Below are 16,671 nucleotides of genomic sequence, written 5' to 3'. Positions count from 1 at the left end.
GAGAGAGAGAGAGAGAGAGAGAGAGAGAGAGAGAGAGAGAGAGAGAGAGAGAGAACAGAGAGAGAGAGAGCGCGCGCACAAGTGTACAAATGCCATGGCATGCATGTGGAGATCACAGGACCATCCCGGATGTTGGGCATCACTTCCTCCCTTTGTGTTTTCCTTACTGTTCCCTCTGTGAACACAAGTGTAGCTCAGCCCGGAGCTTCTCACTAGTCTCCTGTCGCTGCCTCCCTCTGCAATCAGTGGTTTGTTCTCACATTATCGTTCTGCTTTGTGGTATAAACTGTTCGCATCCAGATCTAGCCATGTTCCTCTTCTGATACACTCAGTTTTGAGCATGTGATGAGCTTTGTGAGCCATTATTTGCTGAGAGTACCTGTTCTCAGTCTTTTATTGATTATTTTTCTGCACACAGCAGAGGCTGACGACTTTCTGTAAAAGGCCAATGCCTCAGTCTGATGATTCAGGATACCACAAGCCCCAGAAATGTGCTCCTGTTCTCAAGCCTAGAGGTGCCTGGACAGAAAGGAGCTTTTGGATTTGATGTGTGGGTCTCCTCTCACATTGACAGCTCATGCTTTCCTGAGTGTCAGGGACAAGCATGCTCCTGTAGCCTTTTTCCTCTGTGAAGGTACAACCCATTTATAAAGAACCAGTCATCACCATCTCAGGTTATGGCATCCAGGTACATGTTTTAGAGCCTGTGTACCCTACGGTCTTTAATACAGCCCCCCCCCCCCAGTTCTTATTTATTTATTATAACCACTGTCAGTAAATGTATGCATTCAAACAGTACAATAAAATTATATTAATAAAAGTAGGCCTCCTTGTGCTCTGTAATATAAAAAATGGAGAGACATAAAGGACAGGCTGGCATGGGAAACCTACTATAAGTACCTTCCATCACTGGCATCATATTCTATATTGGGCTCTGGATGATGAGTTTCTCTGATTGCTGCATCTTAGATGGTGGTGACAGCATGGAGAGCTTTGGTACACTGATGTCAGCATCTCTATCTCAAATCTTGGCTTCTTGAATTTCTGTTTTCTTTGATTTTTTTCCCCATTATCATCAAACTGTTGGATAACAGCTAAATTATCTCTAGAGTTTGTGGCCCTATAGAAATTGAATAGACGTGGATATTTTAACAGACTAACACACAGTGAAGAAGTCAGCATCCATTGTCCTCATCCGTAAAGGGCAAGGATTTGGGTCAGGCGCTGGTCTTGAGAACTTGAGAGGATGACGTCTGCATCCTCTTTTGTGAGCCTGACATTGCAGGCTTCTTTGCTAAGAAAGTGAATTCCACTTGACGCATAAGAATTGTAATACAGGGTTTTAGAAGCTTCTTCTCAATTCTGTGCAATCCTTAAAGATGCTGAGAGAGAGCCAGCGGTCTGCATGTTGTGTCTCATGGTCATGGAAGACTGGCACCATCATTATTGACAGAGAGCAGCACTAATTGGTGGCTAATTCACTTCTTTATTATTAATTGTGGATATTGCATTTGTTTGTATTTGTGTGTGTGTGCGTTTGTGTATGTGTGCTCAAGCGTGCTGTGGTGCCCTTGTGGAGGGCAGAGGACAACTTCAGGCTTCTGCCATGTGTATCCTGGGATCATACTCAGGTCAAATAACAATGATGGGACAACAGAAAAAAGGGACATAGTTTTCAGTTAGCTTTTTAAGTATACACTAAACATTCTGATAATGAAACCCATTTTGTCTTTGTTCTTTTATAAACCTTAAGAAAAAAGGCATATTATGCTTTTGTGATAATTTTTAATTTCTATACTATTTTATTTATTTCCTTTGTTTTTTAAATGAAATATTTTTTTTCTGGGGAATCCAACTCAGGTTGTCAGGCTTGACAGCAAGTTCCTTCAGTCACCTATTCTTCTTGCTGGCTTAGGATTATGTTTCTAATGCCAGAATACTAGGCCAACCCGTTTATAATTAATGTAGACCTCTGTGTTCTTCTTCGGGACTCAGTGACTGTGGGACTAGGCAGGACAGAAATCTTGGTCAACGGAATGGTACCAATGTGGACAGCTAAATCCACTTAAAGCCAGAGAAACCTTGGGAAGTAATTCTAGACACAAAAGAATAGAGTTAAGCATGGCTTCTTTTTAGCAGCATTTTCTCAGGTGGGCTCTGTTTACAGGAGGCAAGCATTTAAGAGAGGCTTCCTGACTCAGCTTTAGCTACAAAAACCTTACAGCTCTTTTAAGAGGCCCCACACCAAATGCTTAAATGGTGTTGATGAATAGCGAAGAGCTTGTTTCTTGGTGGTGGCAGGGACCTTAAAATGCCATAGAGTTGTGGCGATAAACATGGCTCTGGCTAGTACCTCTGCCATGAGGCTACACTCTCAGAAAAGTAAGGAATGGGATGGATCCAGCCGTCAAAGCCACAGCTTTAATCCTAGCCACATCGCTTAGCAAATTAGAGGCTCATGTGGTCAGAAAAAGAGATATACAGTAAAGATAGATTCAAAGACAAAGAAAAACTCTAAACGGTTTACAGTGTGTTTAAAAATATATGTAAGCTTGTGAGAGAAAAGAAAAAGAATAAAGTCCTTAAAATAAAAAAGAAAGAAAGAGTAGTTTGGTGTGGTGACACACACCTTTAATCCTAACACTTGGGAGGCAAAGCCAGGCGGATCTCTGTGAGTTCAAATACCACTGTGTATTTATTTCTTTGGGACTGAACGACTGCCGGACTGGGCAGGATGGAAACCTAGGTCAACACCAGAAAGCTTCAGAATCTGCCCTAAGTTACTGCCCATCCATGCTAGTCTCACATGCTGGCCCACCCTGGTGTGCCTGCCCCAAGCATGCACTGCTGTTCTGCCCCCCTCCTCTCTTTGAATGCCTGGAGGGAATACATTTGCTGAGTCCTCCCAGCCTGCTGCACTGCTTTCTGTTATACTCCCGAGCTACAGTCAGCTTCCTCAGCTAAGCTCCGCACCTCTCTCCGCTGGGATCCGTGACTCTGGATATCTGTCAGTCCTGACAAATGCCACCTGTTGCTTTTCCACAGTGCCCTGTGGCAAACACATTGAGCACAAAGTAATTACATGTCAAACTGCGTGAGTGTGGTTGATTTAAAAAATATATATATATAAAACCTGGTTCCTAGAATTTCAACCTTCTTTCCCCTTTTTCTTGTCTGTAGGCATTCTGGAGGTCCTCCACTGCGTGTTAGTGGAAAGCCCAGAAGCTCTGAATATCATCAAAGAAGGACATATCAAATCCATCATCTCACTTTTAGACAAGCATGGAAGAAACCACAAGGTAAGCGAGCTTTTTGATTTCTGTGAGTGAATTCTAGAATCATTATATAGCGGAGAGTGGGCTATATATTGCCAAAGGCTAGAAGAAAGGGCTTTACGTGTTTTTTTGCCATAATGAAATGATAGGAATTTTGAACCATGTGCATATAGTTGCATACTGAAAGTATGAACAGTGATAAAAACAGGATAAATGTCAAACAAGCCAAAAAGGAGTGAAATGCTGAGAGGCGAAAATATCTAACATGTTATATAGTGATTTATAATTCGGAGCATGTACATTCATCTAACCATACTTGATCGCCTATACCTCAGCCTGGCTTTTGTCTTTATGTATCTGTTATAGATGAATTAGTAGTTAAGATATATACCAATCTAAGATAATTTCAAGGTGTTGACATTTTCATGAGTGTTTCTTATCCTTAGTTACCATGGAGTGTGGTTGTTTCATATATAGTCCTTGTAACTGTGAGAGTGCAAACAGTTCTTGCTCTGTATGTGAAAGAAAGCTGGAGAGTCACTGGGACCTACACTGTCATGATGCAAGGACCAAGCTGAGGCTGTGGGCGGGACATGAATCAAGTGGTGTGAAAGCAGGATACCCAGAGTTTATATTCCCCTCATCCATGTGAATGCTGGGACACTGTGACAGCTTCCTGTAATTCCAGTGCTTGGGAGGCACAAATAGGGAACCCCATTGGGCAAACTGGATCGAGAGTAGTCAGATTGGCAAGCTCTCAGTTCAAGTGAGAGACCCTGCCTCAATAGATAAGGTGGAGAGAATGATTCAGGAAGATGCCCAACATCAACCTATTTTTACATGCACATATACACATACATGTCCACACATATTTGAACATGCATGTACAGCACACATATACATGCATATACATCATACATGAGAGAGAGAGGGAAAGAAGAAGGAGGAGGAGGAGAAATATGACAGTATCAGTCACAGCTGGGGTTGTGTTTGCCTCATGGAAAGATCTGTTGATGAAGTCAGGGTCAGCTGGACCTGCTGTCTCTCCCCAGGTCCTGGACGTGTTGTGCTCTCTTTGTGTTTGCCATGGGGTTGCTGTCCGTTCCAACCAGCATCTCATCTGTGACAATCTGCTGCCAGGACGAGATCTCTTACTGCAGACCCGTCTTGTGAATCATGTCAGCAGGTAAGTTTCCATGGGCATCGTCTCTCACTTCACACCACAGCAAGGAGCTTTCTCTCCAGGGAAGCCATCAGGAGGCCTGTTTGTATTACTGAGCATTTGTGTCTGTTCTCCCATTGAACAAATATTGTTTTCAACGAAGTACAAAGGTTAATAAAATAGCAATGGATGAACAAAGTATGGACTTAGTGCAAACACACGTGTAAGAGTTTCTGTTCACTTTCACATGTGGACAGATAGCCACGGGCATCCTCAGAAGCAGGCAGTAGCTGCACTGATATACAAGGATACAGCTGTAGGTATTCTAAGAGGCCACACTGTTCTTCAATATTCTGCAAATGTGTTTACTATCAGTGCTTAAAAAAATAGTGCCCCAAGTCTAAAACATTTCAAACTAAATAACTAACGAAATGGTATTTTCCATCAGATCAGCCTTTTAGGGAATCTGACAGTCGTGATTGTCACCTACAAGCTACCCAGGGCTGTGCCTTGCTGATAGCCTGGGCTGTCTGTGTTTTGTGAGCTTTCTTTGGTACTGCTCTTGTCTAACTTTTGTAGATGATGACAGAGTTGGGTGATCCTTGGGTCTGTCTGCAGAAGCTGAGCTAGTGAGAGCTATGCCATTCTCTCTAGATTAAAAAAGAATCCAGTAAACCAGAAAAAACCCATCAACAAAATGCTGTGTGATAGAGTAACTAGGGCTTTGCATATGATTCTGACACTTTATTCTTCTAAAAAACAGAAGTGGTATGAGATCTGCAGCTTTTAAAAGATTTTCTCATTTTTACTTTATGAGTTTGAATGCATGGTATATTTGTGTACCACATACATGCCTGGAGGCCAGAGCAGGGCATCAGCTCTCCTGGGGCTGGAGTTAAAGGCAGTTGTGAGCCACCTTGTGAGTTCTAGGAACTGAACCAGGGTCTTCTGCAAGAGCAACCAGTGCTCTTAACCACTGAACTGCCTTTCTAGGCTCCCTGTGTTGTTTAAACAGGAGTGGTGAGGCTTTTTGTGTGTGTCAGTCCTGATGTTAATGAGTGATACTCACTGCCACCTCCACTTCTCCTTGGGATCACCAGAGAATGTAAGCCCACTCTTAAAATAGATTTAAATGAAACTTGTCAAAAAGTCATCTTTTCAAAGCAAGGAAGGAGTTGACAGGCAGCAATAACCCTGACTAGTGATGTGTTACCTTAAACCATATCATAACCCATGTTTCATGGCACTTATATTAGGGGGTTTACATGTCCTGGGTTAATAATGGCTCCATTTATTATGTGTTCCTGTTGTATCAAATATTTCATTTTGTGATCTACATTTGATTAATGTTATGAAATTTTCAAAATATTAGTTAAGGACAAAGTCCAATTAGACCATGGGCGGACTTAACTGAGTAAACCAAACATCAGGTGCTGCATGCTCACTGGGGGTGCTGTCTGCCCGGGTATCAACACAGTGAACTGGGGGTGCTGTCTGCCTGGGTACCACCTCAGTGAATTGGGGCTGCTGACTTCCTGGGTATCACCTCAGTGGTGGTATTATAATTCTGTTATATTTTTTAAAATGTAGGTTTAGGAGATTGGATCAGTTACTTTAGTTGGCATGAGAAACCACCTGGCAAAAGCAGTGTGGGGAGGGATGGTTTATTCTGGCTTACAGTTGTAGGCACAGGTGGGGCAAGACATTGCGACAGATGCACAAGAGGGATGGGCGCTTTGCATGGGCATCAGGAAGCAGGGCATGAATGTTGGTGCCTAGCTTGCTTTCTCTCTTTACTTAGTCCAGAACCCTAGCACGTGGGATGGTACTGCCCACCTCAGTGAGCTGAATCTAGAAACATGGTCACAGATGTGTCCAGAGGTTGGTCTCCTATGAGTCCAGAGCCCATCAAACTGACGGCAGCGGCTATCCCACATGTACATTGTAGAGAATCAGGAATAATATTGAGAATCATGAGTAATGGAACCAATAGAAGTTTCCTCTGTCTTTTTCCATTTAAAAGCATGAGGCCTAATATCTTCCTGGGCGTCAGCGAAGGGTCTGCGCAGTATAAGAAGTGGTACTACGAGCTCATGGTGGACCACACTGAGCCCTTCGTGACAGCAGAAGCTACTCACCTGCGAGTGGGCTGGGCTTCCACTGAAGGGTACTCTCCGTACCCCGGCGGGGGTGAAGAGTGGGGTGGTAATGGCGTTGGTGATGACCTCTTCTCCTATGGGTTCGATGGCCTTCACCTCTGGTCAGGTAGGTACCGTCCCTTTCCCAGATGGAGCTCTGGTGACCTGTTGTGCTCTTCTGAACGCTGAGAAATGGATGATCAGAACTTCAACGCTGAAGTGATTAGTTCAAGAGTTTAACGGGAAGCAGAGTTTCACTACAGAAAAAGAAACTAAAATTGCATCAGAGTACATTTCCAAAAGGTTGTAAAGCTGGTGAATGTGTGGTTTAAAAGGACACTCTAGTACATGAACAAACTGCAGGAATCTCAGGAGTTTCCGAATCACTTTAATTGGTATGTGCAAAGGTTTAATATTCATCATAAAACCATACATATGACTAGTTTAGATCTCAGTGAGATAGTGTAAAAACCAGTCAAATGGAAGCTCCAGGGGACCAGTCCAATCATGGCATGGCTTAACAGGTGTGGAAAACATAAAGCTGCATGTATAATCAAGATACCAGCTGCCAATTCTTGATAGGGACTTGAATGCTTATTGCAAATGCTGTATGTTAACAATTTGTATTTCTTTCTCCAGATCACAAATGGGTATACTTTGGTTTATGTCAAAGTTTAGTTCTTGCATAGTAATATAGTATTTTTTTGCATAGTATTATTGTTTTCAGGTGCTAGGGTTCACCTGAATGTTGCACATATGTGCAGTTCATGAATCTTCATTTATATGACAGTTCTTGGTGACCTTGACATATCCAACACTTAGTGTGTGAAAGACACAGAAAGTTACCTTAGTTATAAAAGTTATAAAAGCTGGATTTTGTCTCTTGGTTGTGAGTGATGCTCATTTAATAGTGTAGAGGCCTAATAAATTCTGAAAAAAAGGCTTAAAGATCTAAGTGAATTAAGTCCACGAGCTGATGATAAAGAGATTAATGAACTCAAAGCACTTTGTAGAGTTACTTCTACATAATAATAGTTATTGGACCTCTTATATCTGGTGCCAGGAGTTCAGATGTCACGAGGGAGCCATATTTTGAATAGCTCATCTAGTACTTGGAGTTTGTGGTTAGGCACCTCAGAAGAGTTTATATTGCCTCTCTTCAAGAGCATGAGCCAATCAGATCAGAGCCATAATGCCTTCTGTGTTCCCATGGTAATTTTCTGTGGTCCCAAGGACAGGAAAGAGCGCTTAGCAGAATACTGGGCTAAATTCTGTTTTACCCTTACTTCTGAGAATTGCTTCATGAGAAATGAACCCTCTACTGGATAAACGAGCCCTGTTAAAGTGTCTTCCTTGTAGGCAGTGCTTGGGGGAAGTGTTCCTCAGATACAAAGCCTAGGATTGCTGTACTGGGCACCTCACTACTTCAGATCTCACGCTGCCTTGCAACTTTTCCTGTTGACATATTAGAAGAGCTTCATGCTGCTGCAACGAAAGCCTGTGCTTTAGGCATTTATGAGAATGTGCTAAAGAGAGAAATAAGGGCAGAACTTAAGTGTGTATGGATGTGCTATAGGAAAGATGGCAGGTCACAGAATTCCTAGAGAAAATTATTCTGAAACTCTGTTGTCAAGAAAACTTACTTTTCAACTTTGAAATCTTTTTCTTTATGTGAGGTGTATTTATGTGCTTGTGTGTGTGTGTGTGTGTGTGTGTGTGTGTGTGTGTGTGTAGAGGTCAGAGGACCACCAGTGCCTTCTGCCCAATTTGAGACAGAATCTCATTACCACCGTGTACAATCCACAGAGTCCAAAGATTCTCCCATTTCAACACAGGGGAGCTGGGATGACAGACATGCATGTATTGTATGACAGACTGTATGTCTATCTTTTATATGGGTTCTAGGGATGTGAATTTGTGTCCTCATGAATATGCTACAAACCTTTGTCAACATAAAGCCATTTCCCTGGCCCCTTGGCCATCTTTTAAAGTGCCAAGAAACTACAAGTCATAGTATGGACTGTTTTTGTTCTTTTTTAGGGGCCTATGGCACAATTTTCTAACCTGGGATTCAGTCAGCAAAGACCATTGTAAAGTAGGTAGAATTTGCCTAAGTTCTCCATCACATTCATACCAAGGCAGCTTCCCTTGGGATTGCTCGCCTATTTTTCTTCTTTTTGGTGGTTATTATAAGATTGAAAGCATCAAACTGGCAGCTTCTCAGAGAGAACACATGTTTCCCCCACTGAACATTGTGTAATTAGAGTCCAGTGTTCCTTAACACAGGGATTTGGCTCCAAGTCAAGTTCTGAGTGACGTCTTTATTTGTTCTCTCACATTCGACCGTGCACACCATTGTTACCGAGGCATCCCAGATGAGCTCTGGAAACTTTGAGAGAATTGAAAATTCTCTAAACTCTCTAAATGGAGGGTAATTGTAGAGGAGAGATCAGTGTGGATTTACTAACCAAAGCTGTGAATCTACCTGCTGCTCCTCCCTATCAACTAAAGCAGAAAACAAGGATGGGCCGGTGGAATGGCCATTCAAGTCGAGACCTGGGCATGTGATCATGAAGGTTCTACACCGTGTGTGCCATTCAGGCCATGGCTCGAGTTCTTCATTCACTCTGTCTTAGCCGTGTGCTACAGACTTCCCAGAGAAGAGGACATGGAAAACAACCATTAGCTTCATCGCAGCAATGTCAATAAAGCTGAACAATCTATTGGATTGCAGTTAATGTGTAATTTTAGTATCATTATCCTAAATATATCCTAAAATAGGAACACTCTTATTAACTGTGGGTCTTGACATTACTTAGGAAATCAACATTTTTCCCAGGAGCTGCTTTGCTTTTGTGTTTTTGTTTCTTCTTGTTTTGAAAGCCGCTTTTTACAATATTCAGGGAGTTCTAGAAAATGTACCTAATAATGATTCTGATGCTGAAAGAGATGTAAATTGATAGGATCAAAACAGTGTCTACATTCTAGAAGGAAGAGACTTTCACTGGTGGTGGTGGTTATTTTGTTTTCCTGTTTTTTTGGGACAGCGTTTCTTGCGTAGCTTTATTGCTTGTCCTGGAACTTGCTCTGTAGACCAGGATACCACTGGTGTTTTAAATGTGTTCTTGCTTAGAACTCTTGGTATGCTAGATGGGTGTGTGTGTGTGTGTGTGTGTGTGTGTGTGTGTGTGTGTTTATGCAAAGCACCGGGGCTGGAGAGAAGTCTCAGTTGGTATTATAGGCACTTGCTGCTATCCTGAAGAGCAGAGTTTGGTCCTCAGGACACACATGATGAAGGGGAGAATGGGCAGTTTGTCCTCTGACCTCCACAGGAACGTCATGGCACACGTGTGCCTGAGCACATGTGTGCATGCACACCTATCTTAGTCAGGGTTCTATTGCTGTGAAGAGACACCAAGACCAAGGTGTCTCTTATAAAATAAAGCATTTAACTAGGGGCTTGCTTGCAGTTTCAGAGGTTTAGTTTATTATCTTCGTGGTGGGAAACATGCCACCAGGTATGGCAGACATGGTGCTGGGGAAGTAGTTAAAAGCTGCTATCTGATCTACCATTGGAGTGGTTTTTTTATTTAAAATATTTTTAATTAGACATACTAGCCCCAGTTCCCCTCCATCCTATTCTCCCACCCTCTTCCTCCTCCCATTATACCCCCATCCATTCCTAAGAGGGGCTAAAGCCTGCTTTGGGGAGTCAACATATTCCACCATAGGGAATGGGCTCCAGTGAAACCAGTTTATGCACCCAGGATATGTCTGGTCCCACTGCCAGGGTCCCCCTCCCCCCAAACAGATCAATCCACATAACTGTCAACTACTTTCAGAGGGCTTAGTTTAGTCCCATGCAGGATCCCCGGTTGTCAGCCCAAAGTTCGTGAGCTCCCACTAGCTTGGGTAAACTGTCTATGTGATTTTCCTAATCATGGTCTTGACCTGCCCCACCTTGCTCATATGATCCCTCCTCCCTCTCTTCAACTAAGTTCTAGAGCTCATCCCAGTGCTTGGCTGTGGATCACTGCATCTGCTTCCATCAGTTATTTCGTGTAGGTTCTATGATGACAGTTAGGGTAGTCACTAATCTGACTATAGAGGAAGGCCAGTTCAGACACCCACTCTCTCCACTATTGCGTGTAGGTTCTATGATGACAGTTAGGGTAGTCACTAATCTGACTATAGTGGAAGGCCAGTTCAGACACTCACCCTCTCCACTATTGCTAGGGGTCTTAGCTGGGGTCATCTATTTTACCCTCTTACCCAGCGTCTCTGGAGTTGTGGATTGTAGCCTGGTTATTCTTTGCTTTGTGCCAAATATCCACTTATGAGTGAACACTGTGTTTGTCTTTCTGGATCTGGGTTACCTCACTCATGGTGATTATTTTCTAGTTCCATCCATTTGCCTGCAAATTTCAAGATATTGGTTTTTTTTTGCCACTTAGTAATATTCCATTATGTAAATGTATCACATTTTCTTTATCCATTCTTTGGTTGAGGGGCATCTAGGTTGTTTTCAGGTTCTGGCTATTACAAATAATGCTGATTTGAACATTGTTAAGCAAATGTCTTTGTGCTTTGATTGTGCATCCTTTGGGTATATGCCCAGGAGTGGTATTTTTTTGAAACCTCAAAGCTTACCCACAGTGACACACTTCTTCCAATGAGGCCACACACCCCCTAATTCTTTTTAAATAGTACTATTGTCTGTTGACTAAGCACTCAAATATATGAGCCTATAGGGGCCATTCTTATTAGAATCATCATAACACCCATAAACAAACACATAATAAATGTGTTTATTTGAATGAAATGAAAGTGAAAAGTGTTATAAAAATTTATAGCAAAGTGTGAGTCATGAAGTCCTTCCTCTAATTGTGAATATGTTTGTGTCTGTCAGGCAGTGTTTTGAGTTGACCCATACCTCCCTTTTTTTCTAGCATGCTGTGTGTGGTGGATGCCCCTTGGGACTAATTAGCTGAGGACTTGTGATATCAAGAGTGGGTTGATATTATTGGTTGTCCAGAGGAAAGTATGACATTCATCAATAACTTCATGTCTCTGATTGTATTCTGCTGTACTTAAGACACCAACCAAGACCATGTGTAAATTAAATTTTATTATAAAACAAAAGCAAATCAGCCTTTTTCTCATAATAAGCCGTACACTGCAAAAACAGAGAAAGTTCCTGCTTCCACTGTCCTGACTTTAGTTTGTATTTATGAAATTAAGAGGATATGAAAAATAAAGGGTACCAACCATCCACTGTGCCTGAAACTGCTGCTTTTGAATCATTTATTACTTTTGTCCCCATACTTATTCTAGAAGGTGGTACTATTTAGTGTTCTGCTTATAAGAAATCACTGTCAGGCACGGTGGCACATGACTTTAATCCTAGCATTTTGGAGGCAGAGGCAGGTGAATCTCTGAGTTCGAGGCCAACCTGATCTATAGAGCAAATTTTAGGACAGCCAGGACTACACAGAGAAACCCAGTCTCAAACAAAACAAAACAAAACAAAACAAAACAAAACCCAAATCAATAATACATGCACAAAAACAGAAAGAAGTCAAGGTTCAGAGGGTAAGTCATTTGCCAAGGGCTGTATGAGTCAAGTGGTAGGTGGCAGGGGCTTGTGACAGTTCGATACTTTCCTAGATGCCCTCTGACATCATTATATTTTCACTGAGATCATTTCTGCATCAAATAGTATACATGTACATGCAGAACTTTCTAGACATGACAAGGCCCCTTTTCCAGTCAAGCTCTCTAGCTCTTGCTATCTTTTTGAGCAAGAGTTTAGCACGTGCTACTTCTTTTGGAGACCCACAGTCCACATATTAGTCACATCTTGTGAATGTGACAAGATACCCATCAAAAGCAGTTTCATTAAGGAAGTACTCATTTTGGCTCAAATTCCAGGAGATACAGTCCATCATGGTGGGAAAAAGCATGATGGAAGGAGCAGAAAGCAGCTGGTTATACTGTGTGCACAGCCAGAAAGCCAAGAGTACCATTGCTGGTGTCGGCTCTCTTTCTACCCTTTGTGGAGTTTGAGATTGCTTCCTGGGACATAATGCTGCCCATTTTCAGGGTGGGGCTTCCCACCTCAACCTAGTCTAGACAATCCCAGATGTTGATCACTTTGCTGGTCCCGAGTCCTGCCCAGTGGGCTATAGACATTAACCTCCGCAGTGTGTTGGTCCCTTGTGTTTTGGTCATCACTCTTGCAGTAGCTTGGAGCATGATTCTCTGTGTTAAATCTCACCTTGCTTACCGTTTCTCCCTACAGGTTGTATAGCTCGAACTGTGAGCTCACCCAATCAGCACTTGTTGAGAACTGACGATGTCATCAGTTGCTGTTTAGATCTAAGTGCCCCGAGCATCTCATTCCGCATTAATGGACAGCCTGTTCAAGGAATGTTTGAGAACTTCAATATCGATGGCCTGTTCTTTCCGGTTGTTAGTTTCTCTGCAGGAATAAAGTTAGTATCTCTCTGTTGCTTGGCTTGTTTCTATTCTCACTGCTCGTACTTCCACAGAGGACTCTCCCCTGCTTCACTAACCTTAGGACTTCCCTTCAAGGTAACCATTTCCAGATGTGTCTAATCTGGAAGAGATGGCATGAAAATGAATTATAACGAGTTAAAAGATGTTAGTTGATTTTTTTTTTTTGTAAACTGAACACCTTTATCATTACCATCATGCAACTGTTTCAAAGTTCCTTCCAGAAAGCTCACGTACTTAATTGAATGTAATGTGCACAAAATCTTAGTGAGTTCTTTGCTTTTGCTGAAATTGCCAAAGTATTGTGATTATGGCTCCCTGCTTTCTTCGGCAAGCAGAGGTGACACATAGGGCTTCTTTATGGAAATGTCTTTAGGAAATTAGATTCAGGACAGTGACTGATACTTTTTCCCTGGTAACTCATCCAGATCCTGCCATTTTAAGCACACAGGTAGTTAGGTCCCATCTTTACTGTGCCTGATTCGTCCTTGGGTGCCTTGAGACATTGAGTTGCTAGAAATACATTCTTCATTCATGGACATGTGATAATGTACCTTTCAGTACAGGCTGTTATTTCTAGTTCATCACATGCTAGGTCATCACTGACCTGTGAATTTATTTGAGCTGAATTTTCTTCTTTGGCCATTATGATGCTACTGTGTTTAGCCTCTTGGGGGAGAGGCTCTTAGATTCCTAGGTGATTAGACTAGATATTGTATTGGCTACTTTTCTGTTGCTGGGAAAATTCCATGACCAAAAGCAATGAAGAGTTTATTTTGGCTTGTAGTTCAAAAGGGTTAGAGTTCATAATGGTAAGGAAGATATGGCATGGCAGCTGGAGCAGAAGTCAGGATGGTCACATTTTCATCCATACATGAAGCAGAGCCAGAGCAGCCATTAGGGTGAACCTGTAAACCCTGAAAGCCCATCTCCAGCGATGCATTTCCTCCATAACCTCCCCAAACAGCACGAACTGCTGGGGACCATGTGTTCAGATGCATGAAGCTATGAGGGACATTTCTCATTTAAACCACTAAAGATACTTAGCAGGGAAGAGAAATGTGGCCATGACAAAGTTAGTTTTGTATTAATAAATATACCTAATGTTTTTCAATTAGAAAACTCTCATGTATATCAAAGATTGACTCATACTTGTTTCCTTTATAGGGTTCGCTTTTTGCTTGGGGGAAGACATGGAGAATTCAAGTTCCTCCCTCCACCTGGCTATGCAGCTTGCTATGAAGCTGTTCTACCGAAAGAGAAATTGAAAGTAGAACACAGCCGAGAATATAAGCAAGAAAGGACATACACACGAGATTTGCTGGGGCCCACAGTGTCCCTGACCCAAGCTGCCTTCACACCCGTTCCTGTGGACACCAGCCAGGTACAGAAAGAGACACTGATGACTATCAAAATACGGTGGCTCTCAAGCTTGGATTGCAGCCTGCAGCAGTGCACTTTTCAGCCATTCAACTAATGGATCCCGTAAAATAATACTTTCCTTTGTGTTCTCCAAACATCTATTCTGTGTTGGCTTTTCATAATGAATTATCTCAACCATTGCTATGCTTCCTTCATAATGCTCCACTGTATCATAATATAAAGGATTTTTGTCTCATAGATATAACAGGATCCTGATATTGGGAGTGAATTAAATGACACTCTATTTGAAGGATCTGATAACTTCAGTGATGTTGATTAGATCATTCAGCTTGTTTATTAGTTTGGAGCATGGAAGCCATTTCTAAAGTCCAAAGTTGACTTAATAATAGGTTCCAGAACCTTCGGCTTTTATTAGTCATTTAGCTATCATATCTTCCTTTGGTAAACCACCTTGTGGGCTTTTTCAAGAGGTCCCTAAACACTTTCTCCAATAGGGAAGTGTAAAGTACAACCTGCCCTGTTCCTGGAAGTGTAAGTTGAAGAAACACTGAAAGGTTTCCTCAGAGCTCTCATGGTAAAGCAATCACTTGTCAGACGCCCGGGATTATGAACTATCTGCAGCCTCCTAACTTGCCCTGCACTAAGCCTGTGGGCACTGACTGGATGGCCTCAAGTGCTGGGTGATTCTTCTTTCTGACTGATGTGCACTTGGTACTGGTCCATGTCCACTTAGCACTTCTCAGTTGTCCCCACCAGTGCTCTTGGGAATCTTTCTGGAATAAGCACCCCAACATCAATGAGAGTGGAAGAGGGGTGAGATCACCAGTGGACTGAAGCCAGGATAGCTCCTGGAAGACTTCAAGACTGGGTCTAGTTTGTACTTTCCTTTTGTGCTCTAAAATCACAAGGTGCAAGATTTTACAGAAGCATGTGTGCGTCAGCAGGTTGTTAAGGGCAACGACCCATGGATTCAGCTCTTTTTCAAGGTCATTCTTTTCCAGTAGCAAGTAAAGCCATGCTTATCAAATAGGCAGTGTTAGCAGTGCTTCAGGTAAACCACTAAATAAATCAATAAATCAGTATCTAATAATTGGTCTTTTCTACCTTATTATACTTTGTTCCCTTTGTCCATTCATTTACTTGCAGTGCTAAATGTACACACACACACACACACACACACACACACACACACACACACACACACACACCAGCATTTATCTAGCAAACACCATGAAAATATCTGATTCAGAACCCAATTATTTTACTGTATTTTAATGGCCTAGGAGATACTAGATGCAAGGCTAGTTGGTGCAGCACCTTTCAGCATCTCCAGTATCTGTTCCTGATTAACCTTTTCTCTCCCTCTTTTCCAGATTGTGTTGCCTCCTCACCTGGAAAGGATAAGAGAAAAGCTGGCAGAGAATATCCATGAGCTCTGGGTTATGAATAAAATTGAGCTTGGCTGGCAGTATGGTCCGGTATATGATTTTGAAATTTATTCTCATATTCTGTTCTTAAATCATTTGGAAAGATAGCATTTTCTTGTTCAACCTGCTGTGATATGATGTGAATCAATAGAATTGATTTTTTGAGGCATCTTAGTTCTGTACATCTTTTTAAAAACCAAAGGAAATGGCAATAGTGGTAGACTTCCTGACATGAAAGTTACTAGTGTTTGAACTGAAAGTTGTACTTTAAAATCAAGTTAAATCTAGATAATGAGCCTTTATTTCTAAATTAGAAAATGGCAAAAACAAAAGTTGAAACTGGAATGAAAATAAATAAGTTAATTTGGTTTTTCTCTGATATTCTCCTTTTATCCCAGACAGATAGTAGCAGAGACCCATGGGTAGATGTTCACAGTTGGCTCCATGATTTGAAGAGTGTTTCTCCAAAAACTCCCATATATCTCTCTGAGCTCTCTTTCAAATTTGTGGGCTTTTCCCCATTAAATTTTGTTACATGTGTATGTATGTGTGTTATAAATATGTGTAGATGCACACATATATTACACACATATATATGTACATATATATTCCTAAATATAAACTGTGCAGTCTATATAATGTTACTTGTATGTATGTTTTTAAGACTAACTAACCATTTGGTATTGGTACATGATTGGTGTTCTCTTCCCTGGAGATTATTTCTCATGACCTCAGTATTCCTGAGCTGCCTATAGTTCTTTATGTAGGGC

The 16,671-nt window shown here is 41.8% G+C and overlaps 1 protein-coding gene across 3 annotated transcripts in view; it reads left to right on the top strand.

The window, feature by feature from the left end:
- Positions 1-16,671, top strand: part of Ryr2 (ryanodine receptor 2) — a 574,535-nt gene that overhangs the window by 322,634 nt on the left and 235,230 nt on the right. For all 3 annotated transcript variants that reach the window (XM_026788350.1, XM_026788349.1, XM_026788348.1), the window contains 6 exons: positions 3,181-3,299; positions 4,328-4,461; positions 6,461-6,702; positions 12,877-13,069; positions 14,259-14,475; positions 15,848-15,952. In XM_026788350.1, the coding sequence (XP_026644151.1) occupies positions 3,181-3,299; positions 4,328-4,461; positions 6,461-6,702; positions 12,877-13,069; positions 14,259-14,475; positions 15,848-15,952 (1,010 nt within the window). The remainder of the gene's footprint in view (positions 1-3,180; positions 3,300-4,327; positions 4,462-6,460; positions 6,703-12,876; positions 13,070-14,258; positions 14,476-15,847; positions 15,953-16,671) is intronic.

This window comes from Microtus ochrogaster, unplaced genomic scaffold (genome assembly GCF_000317375.1).
Source record: "Microtus ochrogaster isolate Prairie Vole_2 unplaced genomic scaffold, MicOch1.0 UNK2, whole genome shotgun sequence".
NCBI lineage: Eukaryota > Metazoa > Chordata > Mammalia > Rodentia > Cricetidae > Microtus > Microtus ochrogaster.
The sequence above is the reverse complement of the archived record's forward strand: the minus strand, read 5'-3'. Positions and strand labels throughout refer to the sequence as shown.